Source organism: Phyllostomus discolor, chromosome 5 (assembly GCF_004126475.2).
Source record: "Phyllostomus discolor isolate MPI-MPIP mPhyDis1 chromosome 5, mPhyDis1.pri.v3, whole genome shotgun sequence".
Classification (NCBI taxonomy): domain Eukaryota; kingdom Metazoa; phylum Chordata; class Mammalia; order Chiroptera; family Phyllostomidae; genus Phyllostomus; species Phyllostomus discolor.
The window spans coordinates 149,064,465-149,084,627 of record NC_040907.2 but is presented as its reverse complement, the minus strand read 5'-3'; the positions used below and the strand labels follow the sequence as shown (position 1 = coordinate 149,084,627).

Below are 20,163 nucleotides of genomic sequence, written 5' to 3'. Positions count from 1 at the left end.
TCAGATATGGAGAAGAAATTTCTAGAGAATAAATACAAATGAAGGCCTAATGCTTTGGAGGTTGTCTAGGCTTTTGTGATACAAGAGTTTCTGTTGATAGAATGAGTCTTATTTTCCCCTCAAATAAATAAAAAATTTCAATGTACCAAAACCATGACTCAAATCGAAAGGTCAGGAAATATTGTGAGTACCAAGTGTGATCCCTTCTCCAGATGTTAGAGCTCCATGCTTTGCCCAAACAAGCACCCTAATTTGACTGGACTCCTTGGACTAAGCACTACAGGGTACAAAACTGGTAGCCTATCAGCTTCTGAACCTGAGCGAGGGCGTAATTTTCTGTGGAACCTCTGTTGGAGGAACTTAATGTTCTTGGAAGCTCCCTGGGCTAGAAATTCTGTACTAGAGCTAGTAATGAGTGTGACCAGACAGACCAAGTTTGAGAAGTGGCACCGCCTTCAAACCCACATATGGGACCCCTGCCCCAGTCCAGCTAGAGGGACCCATAAACCAGAAACCCACAAAAGATGAATTTGGTAACAATCACACTGGGCAACTCACAACCCCACACATCTGCTACTGTGATTCACACCATTCGAGCCCCAGAGAAATGCTCAGCCACATCCCTTGCCTTGTCCATGACAGAAAAGATAACTGTGTCCAGTGAAGAACTGAGGTCTGTGACACTGCTGATAGCAGGAATGGACATGGTTTCAGAGTAGGAGGGGGATTCGAATTGGAGAAATAATTAGGTAAGAATAGCTCATCGTACCTTTTCTCTCAAATACCATGACTGGAACAAATGTTTGAACAGTGAAATATTTGCCAGTAGAGTACAGTAGACTGGGAGAGAGTTGGCTGCCACTCCTACCAGCAGCAACAAGCAGTGCCACTCCCTCTGGGGTCCACAGAGGCGAGGCAAGGAAATGGAATTCTATTGCCACCTGGACGTTATGGGGCAGCGCCCCCTTCCCCTGCCAGAGCAGTATCTTTACATAAGATGCAGAGTCATAATATAATACCCAAAATGTACAGGTTTGTGCCCAGAAGTTCACAACCCTAATTTTAAAAAGGATAATGAATGTTCACAGATTCTAGTTTAATTTTAGTTTACTTTCTAAGAGAAACTCTAGCTTAAATATGTAAATATATTTAAAGTAATCATATGAATTGGTCTTTGAGAGTTCTAATTATTATGTAAGTATGGGTAAGCCACTAAAATATTTTATGATTTAATAGCTGGTGTCTTTTGTAAATGTATTTCTCTCGTACACGCAAGAAGCCCAGAGGTAGGAAGTCCTGGGCAGGCACGAAGTTTCCATGGTTGTCAGGGATCCAGGTTTCTTCCATTTACTGCTTACCTTTGCTTAGCATGTCTTTTCCTGTTCAAGAATGACTGCTCAGGCTCCAGCCAGCTCACTCAAAATTTAAGAAGCAGAATAGAGAAGGAAGTGAAAAGGGGGAACAGCTTTAATTTCTCAAGCGATTTCCCCAAAGCCCCGTTAATGTTTAATATATAACTCATTGGTCAAAGCTACATGCATGGCCCTAACTAGCTGCCAAGGAGGCTGGAAAATGTCATCTTTTGGTTACACTGCGCTCAGTAAAAAATTGGGGTTCTGTTTATATAAGAGAGAAGGAAGAATGTGAATGCGGTCAGACACTAGCGGTCTCTACCACAGAGTGAAATTGACCACACGGTGAGAGTCAGACTGGAGAAAGACATGGGACCATGGGCAGGTTCCAAAGGATGAAATGAAGTAAAGCAAAAAAGAAAGGAAAAGAAAAGAAGTAGACACCCTCTCTTACATTAAGGGAAGAGAAAATATCATAAATGAATTTCAATTTAGGAATGGTAGATGGTGTGTTGTTAATACAGTGCTTGATATTAATGGCTAAAAAGAACTAATGGCTAGAGAAAAAAATTTAAACAGATTTCCAAGTGAAAACACATTGTCCCTCTATAATGTATTCATTGTTTATTAATCTCTTAATAAGCAAGGGAATTAATTCTTTCAGAGCTACTAAATTTTCATTTTTCTGCTAAACATGTAGACAGCATTTATTTAATTTACCTGGATAAATGCTTGTGAACCACTGTTTAAATCATATAGGTATCTTAATCATGGTTATTAACAAAAATTAATGATGCATCCTCAGAGAGGGAGGAGAAGGAGGGAGGTAGAAATGGTTACGAAAGGACAATAGGAGAGATCTTGTTGATAATGGAACTGCTCTGTATCACTATTGTGGTGGTGGATACATGAAACCATACATGTGATAAAATTGCATAGAACTAAATGCACTCACAAGTGTGTGCATGCATGTGCAAGAATAAAACTGGGAAACCAGAAGAAGATGGGTGGATTGTATCAATGCCAATATTCTGGTTGTGTGTACCATAGTTTTGCAAAGTGTTGCCTTTAAACTGGTACACAGGACCTCTGTATTATTTCCTGCAATTTATTATTTCCTATAATAAATCTACGCATCACAAAATTAAAATTTTAATTTAAAAAGTATCAGTTGAAGAAAATGATTCAACATATATTCATAGCTTACTTTAAAAAAGAAAAATGACAAGTTTGCCTTTTCAGTCTCTTAAGGGTGCCTTTTTTATTAAGGGTTCTGAATTTTAATGAGATATAATTTAATCAGTCTTTTTTGTTATGATCAATGACCTTTCTGTCCAATTTAAGAAATATTTGCCTACCCCAAGATCCTGAGGATGCTATCTCATGTTATCTTCCAGTAGCTTTATTGTTTTACCCAAGCCTACAGTCTGTATAAAACTGATGTTTGGGTATGTGTAGCTAGGAGTCCAGATACACTGTTGTCCATATGAACATCATGAATATCCAGTTAGCCCAGCACAATATATAGACAAGATTATACTTTCCTCACTGCATTGCAGTATCACTTTTATCATATATCAAGTGACTAAATATGTATAGGTCTGTTTCTGGACTTTATTCTTTTCTATTTGTCTATTTGTATTTCTTGAAGCCAAAGCCATAAATTGTATCCTAGTAATTATTTTATCTTAAGAGTAAGAGGTGATGCTCTGACTGGTGTGACTTAGTTGGTTGGGCATCACCCCACAAAACAAAAGGTTGCCAGTTCGATTTCCAGTCAGGGCACATGCCTGGGTTGCGAGTCTGGACCATGATTGGGGTGCATGCCAAGAGGCAGCCAATTGATGTTTCTCTCTCACATTAATGTTTCTCACCCTCTCTTTCTCTCTCTCTAAAATTAAATAAATAGTTATGATATATAGTAGATACAGTCTTTCTAATTGCTCTTCAAGATTTTCTTGGCTATTCTTAACATTTTGCTATCACATATAAATTTGAAATCAGCTTTTCAGTTTTTACAAAAAATGCTGGAAATATTACTGGGACTGCATTGATATATATCCACTTGGGAAGAACTGATATGTTTTTATTAATAAGTGTTCCTAGCCAGGAATTTGGTGTAGTTGCCCATTTAGTTAGGTTTTTATAAATTCCTCAAAACTAGTATATAGTTTGATTTGTAGATATCTTGCATTATTTTAGACTTATTCCTAGGTATTTGCTTTTTTATGTTATTATAAACTTTATCACCTAAGATTTTTATTTTCTAATTTATTATTGCTATAACATAGGAATACAATTGAATTTTACATTTTGACCTGGTATGTATTCTTTCCATTGCTCTTAATTTATTTCTGTATTTCTGTGCTTCTATCTGGGATCATTTACCCTTTAGTCTGAATAACTTCCTTTAGCAATTCTTTGTGAGGGTCTGTTGGTGGTGATTTTCTTTGTTTGTTTTCCAAACACATTTTTCTCTTATCTTCATTTTTGAAGGATATTTTGCTGGATATGGAACTCTAGGTTAGCTCCTTTAAGACATTATTCCACTTCTTATGGTTTCTCTTATTTCTCTTAAAAGGTCAAGAGTGAGTCTTATTGTTGATCTTTTGAAAGTAGTGCCTTTTTAACCTTTTTTTGGTAGATCTTCTCTTTGCATTCTGCTTTTAGGATTTGTGGAGGAAGAAACGTCAGACGTGCAGCTTGATAACATGAGCTAGTGCCAGTCTTCGAGACGTGGGGTTTCTCTCTTCCCCCCAGATGTCAAACTCGATCCAGGGCACTGTCCTGTCTTTTCAGCAGAAGTGCCTACATGGACTGCCCCTGCCCTCTTTAGGAGCAAGCTCTTCCGCTGCCCACTGCATGCTCAATAATAAGATTGAGAGGCTGCCCTACCTAACTCTTCCTACAGTGGTACTTCAATCAATAACACACACTTGCCCAAGGGCCTTACTGACACCAACAGCTTCTTATGGTATGCTCAGAACATTCCCAAGGGCCATTCCCACTTCTGTATTAAGCCTCTCTTATGCAACTTTTATTTGTCCCCCTTCAACTGAATCCCATCTGCCTTCTATATTTCAAGGATTCTCATAATAACTGGTCCACTGAGGGCACCCCTTCGTGTTTCTCAGTATCAAGGTATGTGCATGAACGTGCATGACTGTGTGTTTCCATCTAACTTTTCTGTAATTTTTAGAGGTTTTGAAAAGAGGGGAAGAGTCAGAAGAGGATAGAACTTGTTCTCTATAGCTATGTTGATTCAATCTCTTGGCTAACTTTCTAAGCACACATTGAACTTTTCAATACCAAACACAGCTGCTAGTATCACATGATCTAATTTGGAAACCTCTGCTTACAAGGTGATGTCATATTAAGCTATTTCAGTTGAAGATTTGGTCCCCATGTTGAAACTGGCATCTGCATGACACATGTGAACAAATTTAATTCTCCTTCCTCAAAATTATCTTTCAGATTTCAATATTATATTTCAAAAGAATGGCAAGTTCTGTATTACAAAGATCCCTACACGCATATAATGGCAACGATACGGATATTTTTGTTCAACTATAATAAAAAGAGAAAAAAGCAACTATTCTAAAAAATTGGTAAAGTACTAAAATTCAAAAACTAGAAAATGCAGCTCAGATCCTGAAATGTAATTTCCCTACACTCAACCCTGGAATTACTACAATCAACAGATTCTTTTGCCAATGTTAATATATTCAGGAATAATTTATCATTGATTTACCATTGATTGAAAATTATGATGTAAATTCCAAACTTTGAAATCTAAAATAGTCTCCAATCAGTTGTACAATAGAAATTTTACATAAAGAAATGCAATCCTGAAGTAATATAAACTATTACACAAACACTCACAAGAGTTAAATCTGAAGAGTTCAACAAAATAGTCTTTTACAAAATATTTAGTGTACATACAACATGCCCTGGGCACTCTTCTAGGCATCTGATACACCCGTGAACAAAACAGACAAAACTCCCTGTTTTGTGGGGCTAATATTCTAGTAAATACACATAATTTGAATAATCTGAACTTGGCCTTTTCCTACTGAAAACACTAACAAGGTAGATAAATGTTTTGTGCCCAAACACACATACAACAGATACCTCCTTAGCATTACACAATCATATGAGAATACGTTTGCGAACATTTATAACACAGAGCTACATTTAGCTACTGACTTCAGAACATTAGAATATTAACATCTTGTCAGAAAATGTAAACAAGGTCAAGTGTCCTAAAATTTATCTGCCTAAAGTGATTCACTTGGAAAAGGAGATATTGGCTAGATTTTAGGTAAGTGTACTAGATTTTTTTTCACCGCAAATTGTTTATGAAAACATAAAGCAATGGACAGTGAAAAGCATCCTGATGTTTTTTCTTTTTGGTGGGAATAGGGTGGGGCATGCAGGGGTAGGGACAGGTGGAGACAGCCCAGAAGGGAAGACTGCTCCATCCACCCCTACTGCTTTCCCGGGCCAGCCAGGTCAAGGCCCTTCAGTCACACCCCACTGTGCTGCTATACACGCGAGTCGAGGCTACAGACAGAGTTGGTTTTGCCTCCACAGAGAGGGGATGGGAATCTAGAGTAGGAACTACAAAGATCTCCTAAGAACCTGACATTATTCTGCAGCACTTGGTGCAGAACAGAGCAGCCAGGACCAATCTGGAAAGCAGGGCTGGCTTCCAGACCAGCCGGGTTAATGGTTGAAGAGGTTGCCCCGAGCTCAAAACAGGCAGCTGGTCTTAGCTTGGGAGAACTTGGTGGGGGGGAAATCCAAGGAGGAAACTATCCCAGGGTCAGATTTCTTTTCATTCCCTGGACCATGACGCATCAGGAAAGAAGACAAGAATGTCTCATTCCTGGTTTTATCAGACGGTCTCTCCCTGCCAATTCCCCCACCCTGCTGGAAACTCAGCCCTCCTTTCCCAAGAGTTGTCTTTTTGAAACGACGGAAAGCGCACTTTAGTTTATTACTGTTTTTTTCCCCTCATACTGAAGTATAGCACTGGCACTCAAAATAGAGGTGAGAATGGAGTTCTGCTTGGCCTGGTGCTCCGTGCCCCCACCTCGCAGGACTGCCTGGATGCGAGAGGTGCCGAGGCCCTCTCTGCCCATTCTGATGGGCAACACTGTCTCCCTGGCTGCCAGCACAGTCCTGGCTCCTTGTTTTTATACTCCCAGGGGGAGCCAATCCCAAGAGATCTATCCTGCTCTTTTCCTGCCAACCCAGCCAGCCCCTAGATTGTCTGCTCTTATCAAAAAGATTTGGCAACCAAAGTAGGATAGCCAAAAGGCCACTGGAGAAGGACAAATGAGATTGGCAGCAAGCCACCCAAGTGCAGAGAAGAAACCCACCCTCACTAGACAGCTGACCTGTCAGTGCCAATCTGGTCTCGTAACAAAATGAGAACGTCTAGCCCTCTTGCTCCAGGAGAGGTCTTAATGCAGAGAGTGTACCAGCTCAGACTGAGAGGGAAACATTGCTCTGAGCTCTCTGAAGCTTGAATATTAAGGCTTCTTTGCAATTTTCTTACAGCTCTTTGATCTCTCGTTATATCTTTCCATAGAAGAGAAGGACATTTCCTCTAAGATTTCTGAACAGATCCTAAATGTTATTGGTTCTGCTTCTGCACTGTCATATCACTAAGCCTTAGCCCAGGCTTCTGCCCCCGGAGCCATAGTAGAAGAAAGCCTAAAGCATATCCCCCTATCCTTTTTTTAAAAAGAAGCATCTATAAGTCTCTCACTTTGGAAAGCTCACCTGTTCTCCTTGGTCCTTTTGGAGAGGCATGGAGGACAATATTACATGTTGCCACTTGACCCAGTAAGGCTCCTCAGGGCAAGAAGACACTTGAATTAGGTCAGAGCTGGCCAGCAAAGAGGAGGGGAAAGCAGGGACGGGGAAGTAGCCCCATGGCAGGGACTGAAAGACCCCTGCCCAGACGTGAATCTAGAGCGATGCCCACCCTGGCTCAGAGCAGGAGAGGAGAAGGCACAGCACTGGCCTGGGTGGGCCCTTCCCCCACCCCAAGGGAGGGTAGAGAGCCTGCTGGTTCTTTCCCTGCGCTTCTCAAAGTGAGTCATTTTCTAGGGAAAGGCATGTAAGTGCTGCTGGAGGGAATATATGCCGCTGCAGTTTTCTGACTTGCAACTGAGATACTGGAAGCCATGGCCAGGCCTTCCCAGGCCAGAGTAGAGGCAGGATAAGAAGAAAAATTCCTTAAAATGGAAGTTATCTTCCAAAAAAGATAAAGAAGTCAAATTACAATTCTGAAGCTGGATTATACAGTTCCCAGGTAAACTTAACTCAAACTTCATACCATCTCTTAAAAGCCTAAATGACTTCTTATGTGATTCCCGATTTCAGGCCACTGTCTCTAAGGCAAACTATGGGGACGAGAGAATAAAATCACACTCTCAAACCAACAGGTCCTGCGGTCCTCCTGGGAGTCTAACACCACTGACACTTGAAAATGACCATCTTTCAAGTCACCAGAGCTCCAGGTATCCCCTGAGCAGCTTCTTCTTAATAGTGGAAATTTTGCCAAAAAACGGATCTAGTTTAGGGGACATGGGTCCCACAGATTGTTTCCCGACACAATGTTTCAGCATGAGTGAAGCCCAGAAAGGTCTCCTTAGAGGCTGGCTAGCCCCTGGCCCAAATCAGAGCTACACTGCAGACTCTCAGGCCGCCTTCAGCAGACATCTTTGCGTGGTCCACCCAAAGCAATGGAAGCCACACTTCTGGCAAAAGGAGTTCCACCTTGGCTGTGTGCTCTTAGCTTTAGCAAGCTGGTCTCAAGGGGGACCTAAAAAGCTTAGGACAGAGCATGGCTCCCGTAGAAGAGCCCAGGCCTCTCCTTCCCCACTCCTATCTGGCATCACTCATCACCCAGCAACCCCAGTCAGATCCCCTACAGTGCAGGTCTCAGTCCTAGCTCAAAATACAGGTGTGGGAACAAACAGTGCAAAAAGCAAACTAAAGAAAAGCAAAATTACTTCAGAGTAATTTTGGACCCGTACAATACAAAAACAAAAATAAAGAGTGCCCTATCCCATCCCTTTAACCTAAACTTTGTGTACCTATATCATCTTGGAGGAGAAAGAAGAAAGCGTTCAAGTTCAGCATCATGAACCAGCTGTGATCAGCCCTTGGCCCAGGGGACTCCAGCCCAGCCCCCACCCTTTCTTCCTATTATCTCATTTCCCCTTTGTTTTCATCAGCCACAGGAAAATGTTCCTTCCTTTCAGACACAACTAAAGAGAAAAGTGCCCATCCCGATCCCCAAGTTCAGGGGGAAAGGGTGGGCTTGGAAACAGGCAGCAGCAGAGCTGCTTGGCTTACAGTGCCATTAGGAAATGGCCCCGGGACCCAGGGTTTCCTTCTGAGACTCTGAGTCACTGAAGGGATGTGTTGAGGTGAAGAGTTACAGACCTGTCCTTCCTCAGTGAGACCCAGGCAAACTAACAAAGCAGAATAGAGGCAACAAGTCTTCCTCCCTCCTCTCGCCAACTGTGCTGGTGCTAGTCTACAGCTTTGAGGAGCTGTGATGGAATGGTAACCAAAGCCGCTGTCAGAAGCCCAATTAACGATAGTCAGGGTGTCCACTGCCCCAGGCAGGCAGTTCCAGGATCAAGGCTACAGAATGTCATCCTTTTAAGCAGGGAGCTTTGTGAAGCACTTCAAATTCCCAATTGCAGCCTTAGGACACAACCATCCAGCTGCCCAACTCAATGCCCTAGTACTGAGGCCAAAGTCACAGCTCAGATAAAGGGCTACAACTGTAAAAGGACGAAATGCTGGCCTGGAGTAACTCATTAAAAGCCAACACCGCTCTGGATGGTGTGGCTCAGTGGATTGATCGCCAACCTGAGAACCAAATGGATGCCAGTTTGATTCCCAGTCAGGACACATGCTGGGTTGTGGGCCAGGTCCCCAACAGGGGATGCTCGAGGGGCAACCACACAGTGATGTTTCTCTCCCTCACTTTCTCTTTCCCTTCCCCTCTCTGAAAATAAATAAATAATATCTTTTCTTTTAAAGCCAAAACCTGGAACATGAGCCCAAGGGGCTACTTATTTGGTCAGATAATAAGTAGTTCAAATACATGCAGCTCTTTAAAAACATATTCAAGAAAGACAAACTCAAAATTAAACATACTCTTTAAAAAATTGCCTTGGCCTGAGATTCTTTGCTGCCACAGCTCAAGCAGAAACCAATCCTGCTGTCTTCCATCCACAGAACTACTCATAGCTGGAAAAAGATGACGGTGACCAGTGGAGGGAAATAGGGGAGCTCCAATCCCTACAGAAATTGTTCCAGGGAATTCAAGACAGACATTTAGATGCTAAGGTTGGCTTCGGAGCTGCCAGGACTACGGCTGACTGGAAATCTTTCAGCCCTGTTACACCAAGAACCTGACTGCTCCTTGGATAAGAAAAGGAAAGGACAGAGGGGCATACTATTAAGATCAGTGAGCCGTGTCCCTGGGCCAGATAGAGACAATCAGTCCAGTTCCTTGGGGCACTTCTAGGCATAACTCCAAACTGGTTGACCTGTAACATAAAAGGACATGGAAATAAATGAACATCAGATACTAGACACTCTAAACAGTGGTCAGTCACTTAGTAGGGCTCAAATCTCTGACATTGCTCCTAAATTATGCTAACGTAAGCCTTTTCTTTCTTTTTTTTAAGATTTTATTTATTTATTTTTAGAGAGGGAAGGGAGGGGGAGAGAGAGAGAGAGAGAAACATCAATGTGCAGTTGCTGGGGGTCATAGCCTGCAACCTAGGCATGTACCCTGACTGGGAATCGAACCTGCAACACTTTGGTTCGCAGCCCACACTCAATTCACTGAGCTATGCCAGTCAGGGCTAGCCTTTTCTAATCCAAAAACCAGAAGAGACTCTTAAGATCAAGTATTCTGTTGCTACAGGCTGGAAAGCATCTCTGTCACCTGGCAGCAAGACCCTGCAAAGGGGCCCCGTAAAAGAACTGCTGAGTCAGGTGCTGCCGGCAGCTGGCTTGGAGATTCAAAGAGAGGGGCCATCAAGGTGAAGTGGTAGATGATAAGACATTCAGGCAGAGGGAATCCCAAGTCCTCATATCTTCTTCCCTTCTTGGAAATAATTTAGTGAGATGGTTGAGAGAGAGAGTTTAAATGAGCCAGATGAAGAAATTTAAAAAAGAGAGAGAAGAAATCATGTTCCCAATAGGCACTGAAATCAAAATGATTTGTTGTGGTAATAAGTCAGAGGCAATTTGAGGGCCTGACATAAACTAGTCATCTTGGATGCCAGACAGTCCTCTAACTGGCCCACATCAGGGAGAGAGGCGATGATAAAGCTCAAACAGCAAGGTGGAACCACCAATGGGCCAAAACCAGAAAGGCTTCTGAGTAAGAAAGTATCTACTTTTCTTTCTTAAAAAAAAAAACCCTCCAGTTTTCATCTTTATCATACAAATTATACATCCTCACACACACACACGTGTGCGCACACCACATACTCTCAATCCTGGGACATCTGGAAATGTATCTGGACGTAACTTCAGCACATACCCAACTCCCAGTGCTGATCTCTCAGGTAATAAGATGACCTTCCCCCTGCTGTTAATTTCAAACCTAAAAAGGGGGTCTGCTCCAAGTTCAGAGTCCTTTCCACTAAGTCTACAGATGAGGATCCTTGAACAGGTAGAACCCAGTTGACCGCAGATCCCCAAGAGAGGAAGGAGAGGGCGGGGGGCCAGCCACAAAGAGAGGACAGGGACTGAAGCAGGTTTGGGACCAGGTGCCAAAGGAGGGCTGCTCTCTCCTCATTCTGCCTCTTTTTAAACTTCTTTATTTTTTGTGTGTTTTTTTAAGTTTGTTTTAATCATCATAAAAAATGAAAAACCATACCAACACTTTTGAAGTTCCCTTCCCATACTCCTTCACCCTATTTAGGATGGTAAATTTGTTCTCACAACCGGCAGAGGCAGAAGCCAGTTGGGATGAAGACTCTGAAGGCCACCAGGAGGGAAACATGAGGCTGCTGTTGTCAGGATACAGGGGTTGGGTCCAGTTCTTACTGGAATGTCTTTTCAGATTAGATCCTTCATTGGCGTCTTCTTACTCTTCTTTCTTCTCCAGTCCTGGATAGGCTGCAGCTTCTGTACATCATCCACTGTCCCAAACATGATACGAGTGCACAGGCTTAGGGATTGTCATAGCACTACTTGACAAATTCGATGTTGAGTTTCCCTGTGAAGGTGGACACCTCTCCCTGGACATTCAACTTCCTTTTTCTGATGCTCATAAGATGATTTCATCACGATCTGTGCTGTGCCCAACACGATCAAAGTTATCCACGTCCTTCGCCACGACATGGCGCATCGCACATCAAATACTTTCTCTTGGGACTTTGCAAAGTAGATCTCGGCAAATTTCAACACCAGCACATAGTCCCTCTCCTCCTTACTGGGCACTTCCTAGTCCAAGGCCTCCTCATTGTGCCGCTCTGTTTTGGTACAGGATCTGGTCCTCGGGGTTGGAACGGAGGATTGGCAGTCAGAGGCTCTGCCAACCGGTACTCCATAGGGTCCTTGAGGAAGTGGATCCTGCGCACGTCCACATGCGTTTTGCCACCAGCATCGACACCCAGAGAATGGTCTCCGGCAGCCCTGCTCCCACCAAGCCAACCACACCGAGCCCCGGGCTGCAGAATGGCGGTGGCGGCAGCAGCAGACGTGGCAGGAGCACCACAGGGCCTCCCTCAACCGTCCGAGGCCCCCAGCTGGCGGCCACCAAAGTGAAGGCAGCCTCCGCAAACCCTCATTCGCAGCTGGCCTCCAGGTCCCCTGGGCGCAGAGAAACAGCGCCACAGGCAGCTCTGCCTCATTGGTTGGCGAGGACATGCCATACGGAGGCCTCCTTCTCAGCAATGGCTGTAAGTGTACCAGATTTAAGATAACTCTTACCAGAGCTTAATCTATACCCCCAAACCAGGCAATGGAAATAATCCAGGTGTAAGAACCATTAGACTGAGGAAAACACTGGGTCTAGAGTTGTACTGTCCAATGTGGTGGCTACTAAATAACAAGTAGTTATTTAACTTCGAATTAAAATTTTTAAATTCGGCTCTTCAGTCAACTTAGCCACATTGCAAGTGCACATGGCCTGTGGCTGCTATACTGAAAGTGCAGATACAGAATATTTCCAACATTGCAGAAAGTCCTACTGGACAGTGCTGCTCTAGGAAATCAGAAGAGACACGCCACGCCTGGGAAACCCAAACTTTCCTAAAGAGGGCTACAAAAAGTGGTGGTTTATCGTAGCAAAAAAAAAAGTTTTCTTTTCCATCCTTTGGCTATTTCCATTCCTGAATCTTATTTTCTCTTCATGTCCTAGAAAATATCTTTTCCATACTTTTCTTTTCACATTTTCCCTACTCCATTTCTCAACCCTGTTCTCTCACTACTTTCTGTAGTAACAGATATGCCGTCCACATTTAGAGATTTCGTAAGTTTACTGAGGTTAAAATATTTTTGTAATTTCTCAATGTTGAAATTTAAGGAACTGAATCATTCTAATATTCCCTCTCCCTGCCCCAATACAATATTTAGATGAGACTTTTTTTTAAGGTGTGTAATCTTTGTTGTATTTTCTTTCCTGGGATTATCTTTGCTTAGAATTCGTATGGAAAGGATAATGCAATTCTAGTTCCAGATTCAGGTTTCCCTCCATCAAAAAAGGTGGGCTTTGTCCTCCAGGCCGAGAGAAGTGTGCGCGACCTCCGGCTGAACTTGTACTGCCACCTAGCGGAGAGAAGGGGCACGGGCTTCCTCGCCTGTTTGGCGGTTGCCAAGCGACGGAGGCAGTGTCCCGCCTTAAGGAGGCGGGCGCAGACTAACGTTGCTAAAGGTGCTGTAATAACGCCACTTTCTATTGGCTGAAGAGTTCTCAGCCCTCTCCATGAACCAATGAATCGATGCAAACGGTGACGTTGACTCTATGCGACTCCTCCCCCTAACCCCCTGGATTCTCTAGCGACGCGTCTGGCGACCACCGAAATCCCACTGAGACTCTAGGGGGTCTCCACTGCCTCATGTGTACCTCCCCGCTCGTGCTACTGCAGGTGTTCTTCCTGATGATCCTCGAGGGCGTCCGTCCTCAGCCCTCTCCCTCCCCATCAGGGGCAGTGTCCACCTCTTCGGACTCGGGGCCAGGGGTGCAGGGCGGGACCCTTCAGTCCTCTTCGAAGGGGCCTGGAACTGCTAGGGCCGTGCCTGGGATCTCTACGGTAGGCCCTAATTTCGCGACTCCTTCGACGCCTGAAAATAAGACCATGGACCTCTTCCCAGGTGAGGGAAGGAGATGTGGGGATGGAACCTACAGACTTAGATCTAAAATTCTGTGAACAAAGTGAATTGCTGCAGTGAGGACTGGGGCTGTCAGGAGTGGGGAATTCGCACTTGGAAGAATTTAGAGATCCTCATCCCTATCTCTCTGTTTTATGTTTTACCTTCATAGCCTTACCGATCTGTGTCTGCGACTTGACTCCTGGTACCTGCGATATAAATTGCTGCTGCGACAGAGACTGCTATCTAATTCATCCCAGAACAGTTTTCTCCTTCTGCCTTCCAGGCAGCGTGAGGTGAGCTGTGTTACATAGGTTGAGTCCTAAAGGGAATCGGGGCCCTAGAATAGGTAATATTTGGAAGTTGGAAGAAGTTACTCTCCTGCCTTCTTCCCCCATTTCCACTCCTGTAAGTGGAGTTACCTTGGTTTTTCCCAGGAGTGATGTTCCTCTTCCGATTCTTTCTTTATTGAATACCACGGCCATCCAGTAGACTAGCTCCCTCGTGTTGTCCCGCGGCTGCCCAGGGAGTTTTCTTGTTGGCATCAATCTGACTGACATCCATGGGGCAACCTTTTTTGGACCTAACTCTACACTTCTAAATATATCTGTTCTTTATCCTGTTTTCTCATAGGTCTTCAAGTTGGGTGTGTGTGGACAACTCTCTTATCTTCAGGAGTAATTCCCCATTTCCTTCGAGGATTTTCACGGATTTAAATGGAATTAGGCAGTTCTGTGTCCATGTGAACAACTGTGAGTAGAAACATGTTGGGTGTTCTTATTACCTAACATTTACCAAAAGCTGGCTTTGTCTCTGTTGTCATTATTGTTATTATTATTATTTTTCATCCTTTGAATTTCTGTCATCTACCTCTCCACCTGCCCCCTCTCTCTCTTATTAGTGAATATTTGCAGTTTCTTCTCCCGTATTGGCTATGGGTCAAAAAACCCACACAACTTTAATTTTTTAAAGATTTTTTTAAACTTATGTATTTTTAGAGAGGGAAGGGAGGGGGAGAGAGAGAGAGAGAGAGAGAGAGAGAGGGAGAGAAACATCAATGTGCGGTTGCTGGGGGTCATGGCCTGCAACCCGGGCATATGCCCTGACTGGGAATCGAACCTGCGACACTTTGGTTCGCAGTCCGCGCTCAATCCACTGAGCTACGCCAGCCAGGGCTTCAACTTTAATTTTTTAAAAAAATACTTTTGTATATTTATTTTTAGAGAGAGGATGAGGAGGGAGAAAAAGAGAGAGAAATATCGGTTGATCGGTTGCCTCTCACATGCATCTCAACTGGAAACTGAACCCAAAACCTAGACATGTGCCCTGACTCAGAATTGAACCCATGATCTTTAGCTTTGTGGGATGACACTCAACCAACCTGGGCCAGAACATTAATTTTAATCATCCCTGTTAGCTCAGATAATTACAGATAGGTTCTATTCCCCCATTTGATACACTCTCCATGAAGGCACTCACTGACTCTGCAGTAACTGATACATAGGAGGCACCAAATAATGCTTGAATGAATGTCCTTGAAAAATGAGTATATACCAGCCTTATTTTTGTTTTATAAAGCAACAGTGTAGGGGAAAGAGCTTTAGGGTTGGATCTCAGCCTTGCCATGTACTTATCAGCTGCACAGACTTGGGCTAATCCCTTAGCATTTCCGGTCTCATTCATCAACTACAAAATGAGAAATGACAACACTAACCCTGGATGTGAAAGTGCTCTGTAACTTTAGAGTGCAGTAGCAATGAGAAGTGGTTGCTGTTATTAAGGTTTTAAATAGACTTATAAATTTGCTGGTGATAGCTATAACATTTCTAAAGATATGAAGCTATATGTCTCTTTTTTAATGTTTAAGAAACAAAATAAAGTTCCCCTACAAAACAGAGTTAAGTGTTCCTTACACCCTGAAAGTTAACTGATCCTAATTTCAGTTCAAAAAGAAATAGAAAAAACTAGATTTGTTTTAGAAAACAACCAATATTTGATTTGGGGGAACTTATTTTTTTTTAATTTATTGATGAGAGAGAGAAATTGATTTGTTGTTCTTATTCTTATTTATGCATTCATTGGTTGTTTCTTGTATGTGCCCCGACCAGGGATCGAAATCTGCAGCCTTGGTGTATCGGGATGATGCTCTAACCAAACGGGCTACCCTGCCAGGGCTGGGGGAACTATAAGTCTGCAGCTGCCCCATCCTTTCCAAATCTCCCATTGACTTCTAGTTCCAGCCTTATGATTGTGCTCCAGAGCTATTGCAATAGCATCTAACTGGTTCTCCTTGCTTTTAACCTCCCCTCCTGCCCCCCTGTACCATGCTGCCACTGCTTCTGGACCAGTGGTTTTGAACTTACAACACCCGAGAGTCACTCCCTTGGAAACTATAGGGCACTTTGAATTGTTCAATTTATATAAACATTGTGTCTCCCAAGATAAATTATCTGTACCTAGAAAGGATGGATCAGGTCTGTGTTTGTTCAAAAGGCTTAATATTTGCTGATAATAATCTGTAGGAGTGGATGCTCTTAGTCAAAGTATGTGCAGCATGATGGAATGGGAGAAAGGAAACCAGGAATCAGGAGACCTGTGTGTGCTTCAGTCCTGCCTCTGCCAGATGTCTCTGCGGCCTTCTGCAACTCATTTACCTCTCAGGATCCAAATTTCCTTATGGGATTGGGCCAGGCGGTTTCTAGGTTTTCTTCCACATCTGGAATTGTAGCAATCTAAATACTTTTAAGCTCTGTTCAGTGTAGTGCATACCATGTATGATGGTAGAAATTTTTAGGCAAACGTTTTAGAGTTTTGGACAAAATCTCTGCTTATTATCTTTAGCCTGTGTTTCTTATCTACACTGTCCCTTCTTACCACCAGTATCCCTGCACTAACGTGAGATGCAAAATGTTAACTTTCTCTTATTCTTTTAAGCCATGAAAAAATAGCCACGTAGATATTTAATCTCAATTTATCTTCTTTCTTAGCTTAACTTTAACTTTTATTTCATTTATAAGGGCAGAGATAACTACAGTTTATATGAGGTAATTCTCCCCCGTGGTTTCCAGGGTGTGCGTTCTGAGAGAAATGTTGAACAGCTCCTGGAAGTTTTAAAGTTTGAAGATTCAGGTTAGAGGTCAGGGAGGTGGTCTGCAAACCATCAGCATCAGCATTGCTTGGAGAGCTTGTTCACATGCAGATTCTGACAGTGTCTGGGGAGTGGCTTAAGATTCTGAATTTCTGACAAACTTCCAGGTGGTGCTGGGGCTGCTAGTCTGTGTACTGCACTTAGTAGCAAGGATCTGGGAGGTAAAGACAGGGTGAATAGTCTGGAAGTCCTCAGAATTGAGAATTGTGTTTGTTGCTGTATCAGAAAGCTGAAAAGTCAGATAATTAAGACTGATTGCAGAGGATAAAGGTCAAGCTTTTGTTATGTGGATTCCTCATTAGCTTTCAGTGATGAAGGTCTTGATACCTTTTTGAATGTGTCCAAATGACCATAATTATATGAAGAATTAAAGGATTTATCTTGGCGCTGTTTCCGCTATGTTAACAGAAGACTTGGGTGGTAAAAGCAGAGAATTATTCATTACCAGCCAACCTCTGGGTAGGGGACAATGCCAGAGGCTTTTTCCTGCATCTTTCTCCTGTTCTGAAGTGTCATAAGGAGGCGGCTGCAGGAGCTTGGGTAGATGTGTGTGCGTTGCTATGATATAAATTTAGAATTGTGAGAGAAAGCACCCCTTCGGAGTGTCTGAAATTTTGAATGTAGAAATTATAAGGTGAAAAGAATAAAACGTGACAGATCCATATGCTTGAGAGATGGAAACATTCTTATTAGGACTGGTCAGTTTTAGTTTAGAGGGAATAGAAAGATTTGAGGACGAATCAGATACTGTCTCCAACTTTGCTACATTCCTATGGAAACAGTACCATTTTGTTGTACTAGAGACTCATCTAGTGCGGGGCAAATGTTGACTTTATTGAGCCTCCTGTTTTCATCACAAACTGCTGATCATACACATTCCTGGCATCAGAGACTTGGAACTAACTGGAATTCATTGGCCATATTCTTTTTTTTCTTGTTTTTAAGATTTTTAATTATGTAGATACGACAGCTAGGTGATACATTTACATCATTTTAAAAATTTATTTAACTGGGGTTTAATAAAATTATATAGGTCTCAAATGTACAGTTCTAAATATAATCATCTGCATGCTGCATTGTGTGTTCGCCACTCAAAGTCAGATCTCCTTCTGTCACCATATATTTGGCCCCCTTTACCCTTTATTACCCCCCACCTCCTTTTCCCTCTGACAGCCACACACTGTTGTCCGTGTCTATGAGTTTTTGTGTTTTCTGTATTGTTTGTTCATTTGTTGCTTTCAGTTTTATATCCTACATATGAGTGAAATCATGTGGTTCTTGACTTTTTTTTGTCTGACTTACTTTGCTTAGCACACAATTCTCAGGGTCCATCCATGTTGTCACAAATGGCAACATGGATGGACCCACGAAATGAAAAAGTATTTCATCTTTCCTTATGTCTGAGTAGTATTCCACTGTGTATCTGTGTACCACATCCTTATCCAATCTTCAGTCGACGGAACTTTGGTTGTTTCCATGTCTCGGCCCCTGTGAATAATGCTTCAATGAACATGAGAGCTCATGCATCTTTACAAATAAATGTTTTCAAAATTTTTGGATAGGTACCCAGAAGAGGGGTTGCTGGCTCATGTGGTAACTGTATTCTTAATTTTTTGAGGAACCGCCGTACTGTTTTCCATAGTATTGGCCATATTCTTATCTCAGATCTTAATGCTAAAGCAATAATTCATTTAACAGATTACAAATGAATTAGAATGTGATAGAAATCAGAATTGTTATCTCTGAAGGTGGAATATTGATTGGAAACTTTCTGGGGAAATGTCCTATAACTTAATCTGAGTAGTAGCAATAAAAGTATATAAATTTGTAAAAATTCTCTTGAGTTTATGCTTAAGATGAATGCATTTTGCATTTGTATACTGAACCTTACTGTGTATATACTAGGCCTCAATAAAAACATTACTCCTTAGCATGCAATATATTTAAAAATAAGTGTTTTTCTTTTATCTAAACCTCTTTTCTTTTTAAAAACATTTTAGCAAAATTAAACTATTTCCAGGAGCTCCAAAAAGTCAATGCATCCAACTTCCAGGCACTGGCTACAGAGTTTGGAGGCAAATCATTCACTCCGACATTCCAAGCTGAGCCACCACCACCGTTTTACAGGGTGAGCCTGGGGAGAGGGACGGGATTGTTTGGCTTGATTTTTCCCTCATAACCGACAGCTGACTGAGTAGCTATCTTTGAGGTGCCTGGCTGCCATTAGGCAAACCCTTGTCAGTTCTTTTGGAGGGCAGCGTTGTCCGCATTAACAAGCTGTTGAGTTAATTTTTGTTTCTACTTTTAAAAATTTTCGGGTGGGCTCATTCCAATCTCATTGTGAACATATTTCTGCTATACTTTTTCAGGCTGGGGACCCCATTTTGACTTACTTCTCCGAGTGGTCTCTGGTAGGCTTACTGAAGCAGCCTGCAGGGCTCGGAGCTGGGGGGCTGTGTACCGAGAGCAATCCTGCAGGTGAGTCTAGAGCAGAAGCGCCAACCTTTTGGTTCAGGTTAAAATAGGCTTTCTCATTGACCACTTCCTTGATTCTTTGTGTGCTAAGGTTTCTTAGAAAGTAGAAGTACAACCTGTGCTCGTTTCTTCAAGAACCTGGCAAACAGCTGCACCTTGGATCCAGCCCTCGATGCTGCCTCTTACTACAACTTCACAGTCTTGAAGGTGGGTATCCCTTCTCTCCCCACTGGCACCACTGTGGGCTTAAAGTCAACTCACTTCCCACTGTTGGGTTGTGGGAAAAGCACTGAACTGGAAGTCAGGATGCCCAAGAGCTATGTAAAAGGCAGGGGGCTTGGAAACCCTGCTGTGTGAAGAAAGGTTAAAAGTTAGGGCTATATGGTCATGCTAAGAGGTTTACAACCTCCTGGCTAATGGTATTGGCTTGGGAGGGTGGGAGGGCTGACATCTCAATATTTCACCAAAGCTTCTTGCTTTTGCTGTTCAGTAGAGCTTTGCTCAGAGTAGGTGGGCAGTGCAGTTGGACTCATTTAGCCTCCCCTCAGCTTTGCTCCTGGCATTTTAGTGTAAAGGAGAGTCAGGTAGAAGAGAGAAGCAAATTATTCTAATATATTGATTTTTCCCACCCCCCATATGTGAAACCACAAGCTTCTGGAGATTTTCACTAAGGTATATGCATATTCATTTTCTTGCTTTTCTCTTATTTAGGTTCCAGGAGGTATGACTGATCTGCAGAATATGAAGGTATGATGCTGTTTATCTGGAAAAAGTAAAGAGACTATTCGGTCCCTTTGCATCTGAGGCAGTTTCAGTCTA

At 42.7% G+C, this 20,163-nt stretch overlaps 1 protein-coding gene and 1 pseudogene across 3 annotated transcripts in view; one reads left to right on the top strand and one right to left on the bottom strand.

The window, feature by feature from the left end:
* Positions 1-10,816: 10,816 nt before the first annotated feature.
* On the bottom strand, positions 10,817-12,817 carry LOC114497055 (annotated as a pseudogene).
* Positions 12,818-13,362: 545 nt separating this feature from the next.
* TCTN3 (tectonic family member 3) overlaps positions 13,363-20,163 on the top strand; it is a 33,690-nt gene continuing 26,889 nt past the window's right edge. For 2 of the 3 annotated variants that reach the window (XM_036027068.1, XM_036027067.1), the window contains exons 1-7: positions 13,363-13,724; positions 13,894-14,017; positions 14,355-14,473; positions 18,870-18,997; positions 19,239-19,347; positions 19,436-19,551; positions 20,056-20,091. In XM_036027068.1, the coding sequence (XP_035882961.1) occupies positions 13,469-13,724; positions 13,894-14,017; positions 14,355-14,473; positions 18,870-18,997; positions 19,239-19,347; positions 19,436-19,551; positions 20,056-20,091 (888 nt within the window). In that variant the 5' untranslated portion in view covers positions 13,363-13,468. The remainder of the gene's footprint in view (positions 13,725-13,893; positions 14,018-14,354; positions 14,474-18,869; positions 18,998-19,238; positions 19,348-19,435; positions 19,552-20,055; positions 20,092-20,163) is intronic. The other variant, XM_028512528.2, reaches the window with a different exon arrangement.